The 15,076-nt window shown below is 43.2% G+C and overlaps 2 protein-coding genes across 7 annotated transcripts in view; both read left to right on the top strand.

Annotated features, from left to right (window-relative positions):
* Positions 1-383: 383 nt before the first annotated feature.
* Positions 384-12,929, top strand: LOC129836254 (myozenin-1-like). Of its 2 annotated transcripts, XM_055902172.1 has the most exons (7): positions 384-726; positions 862-922; positions 8,080-8,173; positions 10,667-10,854; positions 11,120-11,363; positions 11,537-11,717; positions 11,943-12,929. In XM_055902172.1, the coding sequence occupies exons 3-7, from the start codon at positions 8,089-8,091 to the stop codon at positions 12,178-12,180; spliced, it is 936 nt and encodes a 311-aa protein (XP_055758147.1). In that variant the 5' UTR covers positions 384-726; positions 862-922; positions 8,080-8,088; the 3' UTR covers positions 12,181-12,929. The 2 variants fall into 2 exon arrangements, with proteins under 2 accessions (XP_055758147.1, XP_055758146.1); XM_055902171.1 differs by lacking the exons at positions 384-726; positions 862-922 and adding an exon at positions 5,126-5,292.
* A 323-nt stretch (positions 12,930-13,252) lies between these two features.
* The window catches only part of usp54a (ubiquitin specific peptidase 54a), a 92,931-nt gene continuing 91,107 nt past the window's right edge, over positions 13,253-15,076 (top strand). For 4 of the 5 annotated variants that reach the window (XM_055902168.1, XM_055902165.1, XM_055902169.1 and 1 more), the window contains exon 1: positions 13,253-13,360. The gene's annotated coding sequence lies outside the window, so the exon portion shown is untranslated. The remainder of the gene's footprint in view (positions 13,361-15,076) is intronic. The other variant, XM_055902166.1, reaches the window with a different exon arrangement.

Here is a 15,076-nt window from a genome sequence, read left to right as displayed (position 1 = left end):
GAGTTGTAGCGATGAGACAAGATAGTAATTACTAGCGATTGGATACCACGAAAATTGGGGAGAAAAGGGGATAAAACAAATAAAAAAACAGTTTGTCTACAAATTAACTGATATGTTGGATTCATGTCTCCATATCAACCAAAAAGGAAAGTTTGACTTAGTCCTATTCTTTAACTTAAATTTTTGGTTGAAACGGAGAAGTGAATCCAATATATCAATGATTAATTTTTACGAACTGGTGGTCCGATAAAGCAGACGCGAGGCTACAAGACTGTTTTGCCAGTACAGACTGGCATATGTTCCGGCATTCATCCAATAGCATTGAGGTGTTTATCACATCAGTCACGGGCTTCATCAAAAAGCACATAGACGATGTCTTCCCCACAGTGACGATATGAACGTATCCAAACCAAAAACCATGGATTACAGGCAGTATCCTCGCTGTGCTAAAGACTAGAGCTACCATTTACAAGAAAGGGGACATGGACCGACAAGACATCAAACATGCACAAGGACAATATAGGAAGAAGGTAGAATCCTAATACACCAGCTCCGTCGAATGTGGCAGGGCTTGCAGACAATAACGGATTACAAAGGGAAACCCAGCCGTGAGATGCCCAGCGATGCAGAACTCCCAAACGAAATTGCTTTTATGCTTGTTTCGAGGATTACAACTTGCGTGAAAGTCCCTGTTTCGGATGTGTGATCTCGCTCTCCATGGCCGATGTGAGTATAACTTTTAAACAGGTTAGCACTCGCAAGGCCGCCGGGCCAGATGGAATACTATAGCGCGTTCTTAAAACATGCCCAGACCAGATGGCAAGTGTTTTCACTGACATTTTCAATCTCTTCTTTTCCTAGTCTTGTAATCCCAACATGTTTCAAGCTGACCAGCATTGTCCCTTTTCCCAAGAACTCCAAGGTAACCTGACTAAATTACTATCATTTAGCACTCACATCTGTAATTCTGATGTGCTTAGAAAGGCTGGTTGTGACACATCAACACCATCATCCCAAACACCCTGGACCAACTCCAATTTGCATACCGCTCCAACAGATCCATAGATGACGCAATTTCAATTGCACTTCACACTGTCCTCTCCCACCTGGACAAGAGGGGAAATGCTGCTTCAGCTCATTCAACACCATAGTCCCCTCCAAGCTCATCACCAAGATAGGGACCCTGGGATTCAACACCTTCCTCTGTAACTGGATCCTGGACTTCCTGACGGGTTGGCCCCAGGTGTTGAGGGTAGGCAACAACACCCCGCTGACCCTCAACACTGGGGCCCCTCAAGGGTGTGTGCTTTGTCCCCTCCTGTACTCCCTGTTCACCCACGACTATGTGGCCACGCATGAATCCAACGCCATAAAGTTTGCTGACAACATGATGGTGGTAGGACTGATCACAGACTGTGACGAGACAGCCTACAGGGGGGAGGTCAGAGACTTAGAAGTGTGGTGCCATGACGACAAACTTAAGACCAGTGAGCTGATAGTGGACTAAAGGAGAAAGAGGGAAGAACACGCCTCCATCCACATTGACGGGGCTGTAGTGGAGTGGGTTGAGAGCTTCAAGTTCCTTGGCATCCACATCACTAAGAACTTAACATGGTCCACGCACACCCTCAAAGTCGTGAAGAGGGCACGGCAGAGCCTTTTCCCCTCAGGAGGCTGAAAAGATTTGGCATGGGCTCTCGGATCCTCAAAGTTCTACAGTTGCACCATCGAGAGCATCTTTACTGGCTGCATCACAAGCTTGGTATGGCAAATACACAACCCTCTACCGCAAAGCGCTATAGATGGTGGTGCGGACAGCCCAGTACATCACTGGGGCCCGAGCTCCCTGCCATCCCTGAACCTTATATCAGGCGGTGTCAGAGGAAGGCCGAAAAAATGCCAAAGACTCCAGACACTCAAGCCATAGACTCTTCACTCTGCTACTCTCTGACAATCGGTACCGGATCATCGGCTCTCGGACCAACAGGTTCTGAAACGGCTTCTACGCCCAAGACATAAGACTGCTAAATGGCCATAAGACTGCTAAATAGTTCATGAATGGTTACCCGGACTATCTGCACTGACCCTATCTTGCACTGACTCTATACACACTCATAAGACTATATATACACATTCACACACACACACACACGCACACTACACTGACACGCTCACACAAACACCACACATTCACATACACTACATACGTACAGCCACACAACACACACACGCAAACTGACACAACACAAACTATACTCTCATCATATGCTGCTGCTACTCTGTTCTTTATTTTAGTCTTATTGTTATTATCATTATTATCTATCCTGATGCCTTGTCACTATACCCTGCCTTAATGTACATACACATTGATCTGGTACTGGTAATCTCTGTATATAACTCCATTCTTGTGTATTTTATTCCTCCTATGTTACTATTTGTAACAGCAGCCTTCCTCCTCTTCGTCTGAAGAGGAGGTGTAGCAGGGATCGGACCAAGACGCAGCGCATTCCGTGTTCAACATGATTTAATCAACAAGACGAAAACTTACAACGATACAAAATAACAAATGTGGCAAACCGATACAGCCCTATCTGGTGCAGGGAAAACACAGAGACAGGAAACAACCACCCACAAACCCCAACACAAAACAAGCCACCTATATATGATTCCCAATCAGAGACAACACAAAACACCTGCCTCTGATTGAGAACCATATTAGGCCAAACATAGAAACAGACAAACTAGACACACAACATAGAATGCCCACCCAGCTCACGTCCTGACCAACACTAAAACAAGCAAAACACACAAGAACTATGGTCAGAACGTGACACTATATTTCTCTGCATCGTTGGGAAGGGCTCGTAAGCAAGCATTTCACGGTTAAGTCTACACCTGTTGTATTCTGCGCATGTGACAAATAAAATTAGATTTGATTTTAAATAGAGCTTTCATTTTCCCAGGTTGTCTGCCAATAACATATGGATTATATTAGAGAGTTAAACATATAAGGACAGTTTCTCTGACACAGATTAAGCCCAGTTGTGGACCAAACATTTGACAGTGATAGAGAATTTCTACTGATCATGCTTTTTAGTCAAGGACTACACTTAATCTGTGTCCAGGAAACGGTCCCAAATAATGTTATCATGGTCTAATAGTAGGATATCAAAAAGACTCAATTATATCCGCTCAATCTCTATTTCCACAATATGTAAACTAGTGAATGCATATACACGTAACAGTGAAATCCTGACAACCATTCACCACATGATGGTGCTATGGGCTGTATTTTTCAACTCATTCTGAAACCCCTTAGCACTATGGCACAACATGTTGGTGAAGGGTACTACAAACCCATACATCCTATGCTAAAAAACAGACAGTCTGGTGGAGACATTTAGCTGGCATCTTTTCCATTTGCCACCTATATATAGGGCTGTTAATATCCAGAAAGTATTTATGGCTGCTCAACGCCCCCATTTTTACATTCCAGTCAGAATATGATATGAGGAGGCCTCCCGAGTGGTGTAGCGGTCTAAGGTGCAGTGCTTGAGGCTTCACTACAGACCCGGGTTCGATCCCAGGCTGTGTTACAACTGGCTGTGACCGGAAGTCCCATTGGGCCAGCGCACAATAGGCCCAGCGTCGTCCGTGTTAGGGGAGGTTTTAGCCGTGGGGGCTTTAATTGGCTCATCGCGCTCTAGCGACTGCTTGTGGTGGGCCGGGTGCCTGCAGGATGACCTCGCTCGTCAGTTGAACGGCGTTTCCTCCAACACATTGGTGCAGCTGGCTTCCGGGTTAAGCGGGCGGGTGTTAAGAAGCGCGGTTTGGCGGGTCATATTTCAGAGGATGCATTACTCGACATTTGCCTCTCCCGAGCCCGTTGGAGAGTTGCAGCGATGAGACAAGATCGCAATTGGGGAGAAAATATTATGATATGAGGAAATGGTATTACAGTAGTAGCCTATGTCTGTGACGGATATTCCAAGGCTGAAATGTTGAGTGCAGAAAAAAACGTTCTTGGGTCCAATGCAGAGGGTGAGGTTTTGAGATATAAATGAGAACAGTGGGAAATGAATAACGGATATCCATTATCAGCTGGGAAATACAGTATATTATACAATATTATGCCAGCAGTTTTTATTTGTGATTAATTGATTTGTTTCCTGTAACACAACAATTCACCATAACATAACCCTTCCTTCAATCTTAGTAGATAAGCTCCTGGTGCTAACAGTGAAGCACTGCAAGCCGCAAGGTCAGATGTCAAGGTTAAAAATTCAGGCCTCCTGAGTCACTGTTAACCTCCCTTACTAACGGAAATGTTTCAAATGAAGAGGCAAAGTGCAAATGGTACATTTTACTCACTTCTCTTCTAGTGAGCACACAGGGGAGAGAGAAGCTGCGACAATGACTGTAAAATGAATCATCACAAAGAGCGAATATGAATGTGGGGGTGAGATGTGTGATGGCACTCTTCACTTTGATTTTTGTTCTTCACTCTTCGTTTTGGCCTGACTTTTTTTCTTTTTTCCTACAGTAGGCTACATTACCCTGGCTTTCACTGTGATACGGAGTACACATTTGTACAGACATGCTTAAATGGGAGAACTTGAAGTGATCTACGAATTGAGTATGTAAAGTAACCAATCTACAAAATATCACACCCTGGTCTAACGTTTGGATCGAATAACACTAACAGGCACATATATGAAATAACGTTCAGCCATTAAGCCATGGAGAGAGCTGTGGATTTGTCTGAGCCAACAAATCAGCACCCACTTTGGTTTAGGAGGCTATATGACCATAAATACCATAGAACAGCAAGGACGCCTCTGCCTGACAGAAAACTGATAATCTATTGGAAGGTTGGAGTTAATTAATGAAGGTGAAAATAGGCAAACCAATGACGCCAACCCCAAATCACACCCTCAGACACTCCTCCGTCCTTTGAGGCTCTATTATAACTAAGTTTAGACTCCCCCCTCACTCTGCACCGGTTCTATACATAGGCCCCCCGGACCATCTCTTGATAGCCCCATCAGCACTTTCACCCCCCATCCCCCACTTTTACTTTTACCCCAACCTCACCCCCCCCTTCCCTCCAGCCCCCCATCAAAGATCTGCCATCCAAGCTCAGGGTGGATTTCGCACTCCCTGGGATCTGAGTCCAGCCACAGGTCAGAGGCACCCTGGGATTTGTAAACTTCTGATTAAGATTAACCTGAAGCCTTCATCTCCTACTGGTATTACTAGACCTCCTTGAACATAAGGATTTAAAAAAACTGGGTGAGTGGATCATGCCATCAGCTTGATTGTACTAACCAATTGCATGCATGACTTGGCCGTCAACGGCAAACTGGAAAGTAAATACAGTTGTGCAAAAGCTTCACCTATAGCATTAAAAAATAACTGCAGAATTGAAATTATGTTTGAAGACCGTGACTCAATAAGGAATGCATTATTTATTCATTTATGGGATATAAAGTGCTTTTGAAGGCATGGTGAAGTGATCTTGATGTTCATTGAACATTTTTAGAATTTGCCCATCACTCAAAGACGCAGGCAGGCTCTGAGATAATGTGCTGACTGCTCCCCTTTGTCCAATAGCACATTTTATATGGTGTGCAAAGCCTGGAATACCCAGCTGGGGAGGGGAAACCTGAGTACTGGGGTCCTCAGCTGGTGATAATTTTACAGGGGATTTACAAAGTCCTCCCCCACAATCCCTTCTCCAATCCACCCACCTCTCACCCCTCAACATCTTCATTTTAATTTTGGGAAGATTAGCTCATTCTCTTGACAATTGTGCCAATGTGTATGTGTTTGTATATGAGTGTCCATTGCGTCTCACACATCTGATAGTACACTGACGCCACTACTCGTCGCTAAAAGGTCTTGGCTGAAAATAGCTCTGGTGGATTAGGTTACAGTCAGTCGATGTGATGCGAAGTTTGCCACAGAGTGGGTCTTAAAGAAGCTGCAGACTCTCAGTAGGTACAGAACAGTATGGCTTAAAGGAGAACTACAGTACATAGAAAAGAGCTCTGTGAGACATAAACATGCTAGGTGGCGTGGTGCTTGTTCTGTATCCCAACTGAGGTCTTCAAGCTTCACCTAGCAACCTAGACTACAGAGTTCCTGTGTCAGATTTCTACCTACTTTAAGAATCTATGATTACAGCCATGTTCATCGTATCCATCAAATTGGATCGATGTGTTTACTGCAAATTGGATTGATCTGAAAGGCTTGGTAATTTGTGCTCATCAGCTCATGAAGAGGAATGTGTTTACTGCAACCACTGTAGGCCTACAGTATACTCTGTGTTAAACCTTTCTAATTTCTAGAGTTGTCAGACCAAACAAAACAGAAATTTACAGTGGGCTATATGATTTCTCACGGACGGACATCTGTTGGCTCGGGGAATGTTATGGATCTGAAGCCACTCTGAACTTGGAAAAGGAGCAGAGGGCAGTCTGCACGTGTTCTTCATGGCCTCATAAGTGTGGGTCCCAACATAGTGCAATGGTTAGAGATTATCACTAGAGGGACTCCAATCCCCGATCTCCTCTCTCTGTGCTGCCTTGAACAGAAACACTTTCTTTTCCACAATTAGTTTTTTCTGCTAATGAGTGGCTACAGAGAGACCATATATACACATATATATACAGTACCAGTCAAACGTTTGGACACACCCACTCATTCAAAGGTTTTTCTTTATTTGTATTATTTTATACATTGTAGAATAATAGTGAAGACATCAAAACTATGAAATAACACATATGGAATCATGTAGTAACCAAAAAAGTGCTAAACAAATCAAAATATATGTTATATTTGAGATTCTTCAAAGTAGCCACCCTTTGCCTTGATGAAAGCTTTGCACACTTGTTACTCTCTCAACCAGCTTCACCTGGAATGCTTTTCCAACAGTCTTGAAAGAGTTCCCACATATGCTGAGTACTTGTTGGCTGCTTTTCCTTCACTCTATGGTCCTTCACTCGTCGTCCTCCATGCTTCATGGTGGAAAATACACATGCGGAGATCATCTGTTCACCTACTCTGCATCTCACAAAGACACAGCGGTTGGAACCAAAAATCTCAAATTTGGATTCATCAGACCAAAGGACAGATTTCCACCAGTCTAATGTCCATTGCTCGAGTTTCTTGGACCAAGCAAGTCTCTTCTTATTATTGGTATCGGCAGCGTAGCAGCGTAGCCTGGTGGTTAGAGCGTTGGACAAGTAACCGAAAGGTTGCGAGATCGAATCCCTGAGCTGACAAGGTACAATTCTGTTGTTCTGCCCCTGAACAAGGCAGTTAACCCACTGCTCCTAGGTCATCATTGAAAATAAGAATTTGTTCTGAACTGACTTGCCTAGTAAAATAAAAAATAATTTAGTAGTGGTTTGTTTGCAGCAATTTGACCATGAAGGCCTGATTCATGCAGTAACATCTGAACAGTTGATGTTGAGATGGAGTTGTGTCTGTTACTTGAACTCTGTGAAGAAATTATTTGGGCTGCAATCTGAGGTACAGTTAACTCTAATGAACTTATCCTCTGCAGCAGAGGTAACTCTGGGTCTTCCTTTCATCATAGCGCTTGGTGGTTTTTGCGACTGCACTTGAAGAAACTTTCAAAGTTCTTGAAATGTTCCGGAATGACTGACCTTCATGTCTTAAAGTAATGATGGACTGTCGTTTCTCTTAGCTTATTTGACTGTTCTTGCCATAATATGAAGTTGGTATTTTACCAAATAGGGCTATCTTCTGTATACCACTCCTCCCTTGTCACAACACAACTGATTGATTTAACAAGGCACACCTGTTAATTGAAATGCATTCATCAAGGCAAAGGGTGGCTACTTTGAATAATCTCAAATATAACATATATTTTGATTTGTTTAACACTTTTTTGGTTACTACATGATTCCATATGTGTTATTTCATAGTTTTGATATCTTCACTATTATTCTAAAATGGACTGTATATATATAAGCTAAATCCAGACATATTATACAGTAGCTTGGTATGTTCTGTGACCTTTTCTAACTTCCTGTTTACATGTGTTCTCAGTCTGCAGTCATGCCTCATGGAACACCTGCCCCACCTAACAAGCGGAAAAAGCCCTCTAAGATCATCACTGACCTGTCACATGTCACTCAAGATGGTAAGGCACGAACATGTGACCTCATAAACACAATACATTGCATGTACAAAGGTACATTGCTCACACATCATTAAAAAAAGATAATAAGGAGATCTCCCAAGTTATGTGAGAGACCGCACAGTACCATACATTAAATTCTAATCAGTAACATTTATCAATATGAGCCTGTGGTATTATCAAGAGTAACATACTGCACTAATTGGTAAACCAAGAGGGCAGGCAGGGGGACACTTGTCAAAGAGGCTCCTCCACACGGATACACTTAACATGTCCTAATGACTAGCGCCCTGTCACACACACAAACATTTATCTCATAGAATTCACAGCACAAATACGATCTCTCCTTTACAATCATCGCAGTAATGGTTTACTCTCCCCTCCCTCTCAGCTGTTAGGATCCATGCTTCATTAACCAGCGATGGCATGATGATTTTTAATGAAAATGATGCAGGTGTTTTTCCCCTCCATCCATGAAGTGCTCCAGATCTGCATGCAAGTAAATATGGTAGTCTCCGTTGACATCAGTAAAGTGTACATTTATGTTGCCCTTACACTTCAGTTGTGCTGTGCACTAAATACTTTTTTTGTGTAATGTGTCCTGACAGATATAGCAATAAGGCCTAAGCAGAGAGCTGTGTTTTAACAGCAGGTTCATGTTTATTGAGATAAATCTTGTCCTTAACACAGAACTGAGCGATCTTCGCAAGATGGGCTAGCTGCAAAGTCCAAATAGGCTGTATTGTAAAAAGTTATGAAATGAATGTAAGGTTAGGGTTAAGCATATTTGTAAGAAGTGTGGTTACGGTTGGGGTTCAAGTCCCCATGCAATCTTTGTCATTTTATTTGGAAATCATCACTGCATGTCTAATAAATCACCGTGTGTGCTTATTTAATGAAAATAACTCCACAATATATTTGTATCATGTATTTCCCTGAGACTCCTTTGACCTGTGAAATGCTCAGTCTGATCATGTGGGCGTTAGGAAAACATTTGAAGATATTTACATAAAATCACGTTTTTAACTGCATTGCCCCTTTTAAGGTTAGGGTTAGGTTTACAATCAGATGTTATGATTTTGTGGCTGTGCCAGCTAGCTGCAGCGTTCAAACGTATTCCCCTCCACAAGAGAAGCCACGTCTGTTGTAGCTTATAACAGAAATAGACAGAAATCATATTTGAATCACATAACTAGTGTTGACTTTTAATGTCAACATAAAAATGGTACTGTCAAACATTACAAAATCGTAATGCCACAAATGTCATTGAGACACAAGCATAGTCCTTTTGAACTGCAGAATTTATTGCCAGGGAAACAAACAGGAATGCTAAATTATTAAATCCACCAAATTGAATCAGAGTTAATGTGTGTTTATCTAGTGACAATTCCTACAATGGAAACGGGTGGCAAGAACTTCTTAGCAGGAATTAAAAGGATGTAATGTTGAGAGGATGTGCTTTGTTAAAACGGTGTGGGATGAATGTTCTCATAACAAAGTTCTAAGGCCTGGTGGTGCTATGTAAATAATCAGCTGCTATCTGAAAACCTGTTTTTTTTTTTACACACAGAGAACATTTTACATAAGAGCTTACCGTAGATAGATAGATAGATAAAGAACAAAGCAAAGAATGATTAGGCTACTACAAAAAAAGTATAAAAGACACATATGTATCATATTAGTAGTATAGCCTACTGTTATATCGGTATTGTATTACTGCACTGTATTACTGCATTGTATTACTCCATAACTTTAGAATTGTTGTGGAACATCTTCCCTGTGCAGTGTTACGGATTGAAGACTTTCTCCCTTCACTCATCCTCTCGGTCTCAACACCCTGTGACATCTGACCAATGGATCATAAGCACTGAGAACAGAACAAATATTGACAACACAGACATGAAAACGACTCAGGCCTTACCTCATAAAGCCATAAAGCCTCAGTCAGAGTCAGGCCCAAACTCGGGGATGAGCTGTTCTCTGCTCTCTCTCCTCCACATTGTTGAAGAACAGCCAGTTCATCTTTGGGCAGAGAGATTTATGAATTTTCCACCGTAATGATACCAAGAATCTGAGAGCATCCCCCTCCTAGGCAACCATCTGCACTGAGTGTAATTTCTGCTGAGATGTAGAGATCACGTCACACCCACACAGATGTGTTTTCTAGGTGAAAGATGATGCACGCAAAGTACTTTAACATTCATTCAAACAATGCTAAGCAAACCGTAGAACCAATTCAAACCAAACAGGTAAGATTCTTTCTGCATAGGGAGATACATTGCTGAGTGTATTTTTCTATCACACTGCAGACATTGTTGAGTCCAATAATCCAAGTTTGAACAATTGCTGAACCAGAATAATTATGTTTTTGATTTATCCCGGAAACCTGGTCTACAAGTTTAATGGAATAGAGCCTTATACAGTATGTTCATACAGTACAATGTAGAGAAACAACAAGAGAAATGAATAGACAGTGTGAACATTTCTCATCTGCAGAGTATGAGTCAGAGCCTGAGGCGTCAGAGTTTGACCTGGGGACGAAGATCAAGACTCCCAAGGACACCATGCTGGAAGAGCTGAACCTCTTCACCAATAAGGGCTCCAAGATGTTCCAGAGGAGGCAGAAGCGTGTGGAGAAGTTCATATACGAGAACAACCCTGACCTCTTCGGCAGTGAGTCTATGGTAAGAAAAAGGAGGTCAATCATCCAAGTCAAAATTAAAAACTTGATATAACAATAATACATGTTAGTATTATATATAGTTCATGTAGAAATTCTGTCCAAAGAGCCTTTACGTAAAACAATTGCAGTGAAAATTGGCAATGGATGAGGGAAGGAAGTACAACCCATGGATAGATAGGGAAATGAACACAATGTTGAGGCTATCAATATATATTTCAACAACCACCCAGGTTGGAAGCTTGTCTTACTTGTGTGTTTCGTTTCAGGAGAACTTCCAGAAGTTGGTCCCCAGCCTGGGTGGCACAATGATGTTGGACGCTAGTGGCCACATGGTGGAGAAGAAGGCAGGCCCTCCTGTGCCCCCTCCCAAACCAGGCAAAGATGGGCATGGTCATGGTCATGGTCAGGGACATGAGCAGGGTCATGAGCATGGACATGAGCATGGACATGAGCATGGACACCATGGACATGCACATCATGATGATGTTGCTCCAGGAGAACATGGTCATGGTCAGTATCCGCTCATATCAACTAGAAAAAGTTATTTTGAATGAATGGAGTGCAGTGCAATCAATATATCAGATTTTGCCTGACTTGACTTTTCCTGGAGATTTATTCCAAAGAGGCTTGAACATCATGTGATAGAATATCTGTTTTCCTGACTCACTGTTTTCTTCCTACAGGTAGTCATGGAGTAGAGGTTGCCTTAGACAAGGCCAAGAAGAGGCATGATTATGTCCCCTCATACGTATCACCATGGGAAAAGGCCATGAAGGGCAACCAGGAGCTGACATCCAGCATGAGATATCATATGCCGGGCCCCCATGCCCACCATGATCTGCCCAAGTTCAAGTCTTTCAACAGGTACAGTCCCCTCTATGCTTTGCATGGTTGACTCCATAGCATCTAAAAGTATATATATATTTGAAAAGAGCATGAAGTAATGGAGCCCACCCATTTACTATCAAACTCAGACTCTTATATTGTCCATCCATGTATGTGACACACATGTACAGAAGTTGCCTTAGAAGATTTATTTCGTTTATTTTCCTCATCTTCTTTTGTTGCCCATCACTTTATCTATCTTAGGAGTGCTACACCGTTTGGGGGCTTTGATAAGGCCTCGCAGCTCATGACCTTCCAGCTGCCAGACACCCATGAGGTGGCCCATGATGAGCCTGAACTGGCTATGGTATACCAGCATGAGATTGGCGCTCGACCCTCCTTCAACCGCACTCCTATAGGCTGGGTGGGGAGCGGTGAGCCCAGCAGCATCCACATCGAGTTGGACGCCATGCCCTTCGATGGGGAGACTGACGACCTGTGAATAGCATGCCCCACAGACCCAGATGTGCAGATAAAGACCACGCACGAATATATACAATTACATAAACAAAAACCATAACTTTTTTTGAAAGGTTTGGGATGCAATCAGCTTTTCCTTGGGTTTAATTAATTAATAGGAAAGTGTGTATGAAATGAACCACGTAGCTCAATATTGGGCTCTTTAATTTAGACAGACAGACAGACAGACAGACAGACAGACAGACAGACAGACAGACAGACAGACAGACAGACAGACAGACAGAGAAGGAGTGAAAGTAAACACAATAGGCTACCATAACTCTGATTTATGCTTACACTTACTTTTTTCATGATGATTAATTTAAGGGGCATAGTATATTGTGCAATCACACTACAAGTGTGTAGCTTATTCAAAAAGCTGCAAAATAACACATTTTGTCCATGAGGAGAACAGGTAAACACGACGGAGAGTTTGAGTATTGTTTAGCTTTTCAGCATGTTGATGTGACTCATTGCTCATCAGGACAGCCACAGGTTGTTCATTTAGCTTCTAGCCTTCTACCATCATGGCTTGTACTGTATTTCTGTGTTTTTCTGTGTTTCTATGCCGTTTTCACTTTTGACAGCTTTGTCAAGCCCCTGCAAATCCAGCCCATCCCAAGATGCATGCAGTAAGCATGAGGTGAGGTGTGTTAATGTCTGTTGAGTGATAGAGATGATGTTCTACTGCATCACCCAATTTTTCTCCCTAATAAACTTTTTCCAATTGTAGTTTGCATCTGTTATTCTTTGTATCTCGCATGTGTACAGTGTAAGGCTAACTATAATCTTTAGTGGAACAAATAGACAGGAGGCCAGTCTAATGTGCTGGGACCCTCTTTAGGGCCCCACAGTGTAATTCACTTGATGGAAGACAGTGATGTAACAGGGATGAATTTCAAAGGATCTTAACCTGTGACAAACACACCTTAAAAATGTGAAATAAAATCATCAGTCAGTGCCCCCTTTTTCCCTTCTCAGTCCGTTCCCCTGTGCCAAGCACTTGAAAATCACCTCTCAAGACGCCAAGCCAAAATATCGCGAGCATTGGTTGCCTTGGCTGCAGCGCAGGGTGACGCTAGAGGTTTGACTGGGGTTTAGCGGCAGAGCGTTTCACTCAAGTCCCTCAGGACAAGGGACAAGGCAACATCGTGGTTGAAAAGGTAAGTCGGCTGTCCACAAACTTGATACATAAACCAAATGATAAATTGGAAGGATTTAGATAAAATTACCAATTTAGAACACGACTTAAGTTATGGAACATGGACAAATACAGGCTGCAATCGCGTGTAGGCTAAATGCACGCGAGTCCTGTGATACATTGAGAGTGACGTTCACCATAGGGATGCGTTGGAAGAGGATGCTCTGTCTGCACGGTGACCACAGCACATTGGATTTCGACTTCGTTATCTAACGGGCTCTCTTGATTATTTAGACTGCGCATACGCAGCCATATGCACGCCATACCTCGTACGTTGTTTGCTTCTACCAGATATTTAACTTGCGTGCACAGTGTGTTAGCATTGATACAGATTATCTCCAACGGCGGTTACCAGTTGAAATGAAATCAAATGCTATTAGTCGCATACGCCGTTTACAGCAGTTATAAAATGTACAGCGAAATGCTTGTGTGCTAGCTCCCTCAACAATGCAGTACATTAGTCAATAACAATAACATAGAATGCATAGTAATACTGGACTGTATTACACTGTATTTACACATATAAAGTGGGTAGTGTCTTCATGTCACGCTGTGGAATAAATAGAACAGCAGGGTTGACTGTGTGTGTGTGTGTGTGTGTGAGAGAGAGAGAGAGAGAGAGAGAGAGAGAGAGAGAGAGAGAGAGAGAGAGAGAGAAAGAGTTCTGAGTGTGTGTGGGTGCATGTGTGTAAATTTGTGGGTAAGGGTTCGATGTGTTGGTAGTCAGTGCAAATCATCTCTAAAGTGCAGATAGTCTCTGAGGTGCAAATAGTCTCTGTAGGTGCATGTCTGTACAGGTAGACATCTAGGGTTAGCTGTTCCGCAGTTTGATGGCCTGTTGATCTGAGACCCAATGCTCCGATGCCACTTGCCAGATGGGAACAGAGTGAACAGTCCGTAGTTCGGGTGACAGGAGTCCTTGACAATCTTTCGGGCCTTTCTCAGACACCGCCTGGAGTACATGTCCCGGAGGGCAGGGGGCTCGCCCCCTGTGATGTATTGGGCCGTCCTCACCATCCTTTGTAGAACCTTATGGTTGAGGGCGGTGCAGTTGCTGTACCAAACGGTGATGCAGCCGGTCAAGATGCTCTCGATTGTGCAGCTGTAGAACTTCTCCAGGACCCAAGGGCCCATGCTAAATTTCTTCAGTCGCCTGAGGTTGAAGAGGCACTGTTGCACCTTCTTCACATCGGTAGTGGAGTGATTGGACCATGTCAGGTCATGTGTGATGTGCACACTGAGGAACTTGAAGCTTTTGACCCTCTCCACTGCAGCTCCGTCGATGGCAAGGGGCGTGCTCCCCCTCCTGTTTCCTGTAGTCCACGATCAACATTAGAGGCCACTCTGGCAGGGCTCTAACCTCCTCCCTGTAGGCTGTCTCGTCGGCGATCAGGCCCACCACCGTCGTGCCATCGGGAAACTTGGTATTTTTGGTATCTTATTGGGATCCCCATTAGCTGCTGCAAAAGTAGCTACTCTTCCTGGGTTCCACATGAAACATGACATAATACAGAACATTAAAAGACAAGAACAGCTTAAGGACAGAACTACATAAATTAGTGATTAATGATGGTGTTGGAGTTGTGTGTGGCCAAGCAGTTGTGGGTGTACATAGAGGACAGTAGGGGACTAAGCACGCACCCCTGGGGCTCCGCCATGTTGAGGGTCGGCGTGGCGG

This window comes from Salvelinus fontinalis, chromosome 37 (assembly GCF_029448725.1).
Source record: "Salvelinus fontinalis isolate EN_2023a chromosome 37, ASM2944872v1, whole genome shotgun sequence".
Classification (NCBI taxonomy): Eukaryota; Metazoa; Chordata; class Actinopteri; order Salmoniformes; family Salmonidae; genus Salvelinus; species Salvelinus fontinalis.
The sequence above is the reverse complement of the archived record's forward strand: the minus strand, read 5'-3'. Positions and strand labels throughout refer to the sequence as shown.

What these genes read in the sequence shown, in the direction of transcription:
- LOC129836254 (XM_055902172.1), top strand. Translation starts at nt 8,089, where the DNA reads ATGCCTCATGGAACACCTGCCCCACCTAACAAGCGGAAAAAGCCCTCT. An exon ending in GTCACATGTCACTCAAGATG is followed by an intron (nt 8,174 to 10,666) that starts GTAAGGCACGAA and finishes TCTCATCTGCAG; the next exon opens with AGTATGAGTCAGAGCCTGAG. An exon ending in TCCAGGAGAACATGGTCATG is followed by an intron (nt 11,364 to 11,536) that starts GTCAGTATCCGC and finishes TTCTTCCTACAG; the next exon opens with GTAGTCATGGAGTAGAGGTT.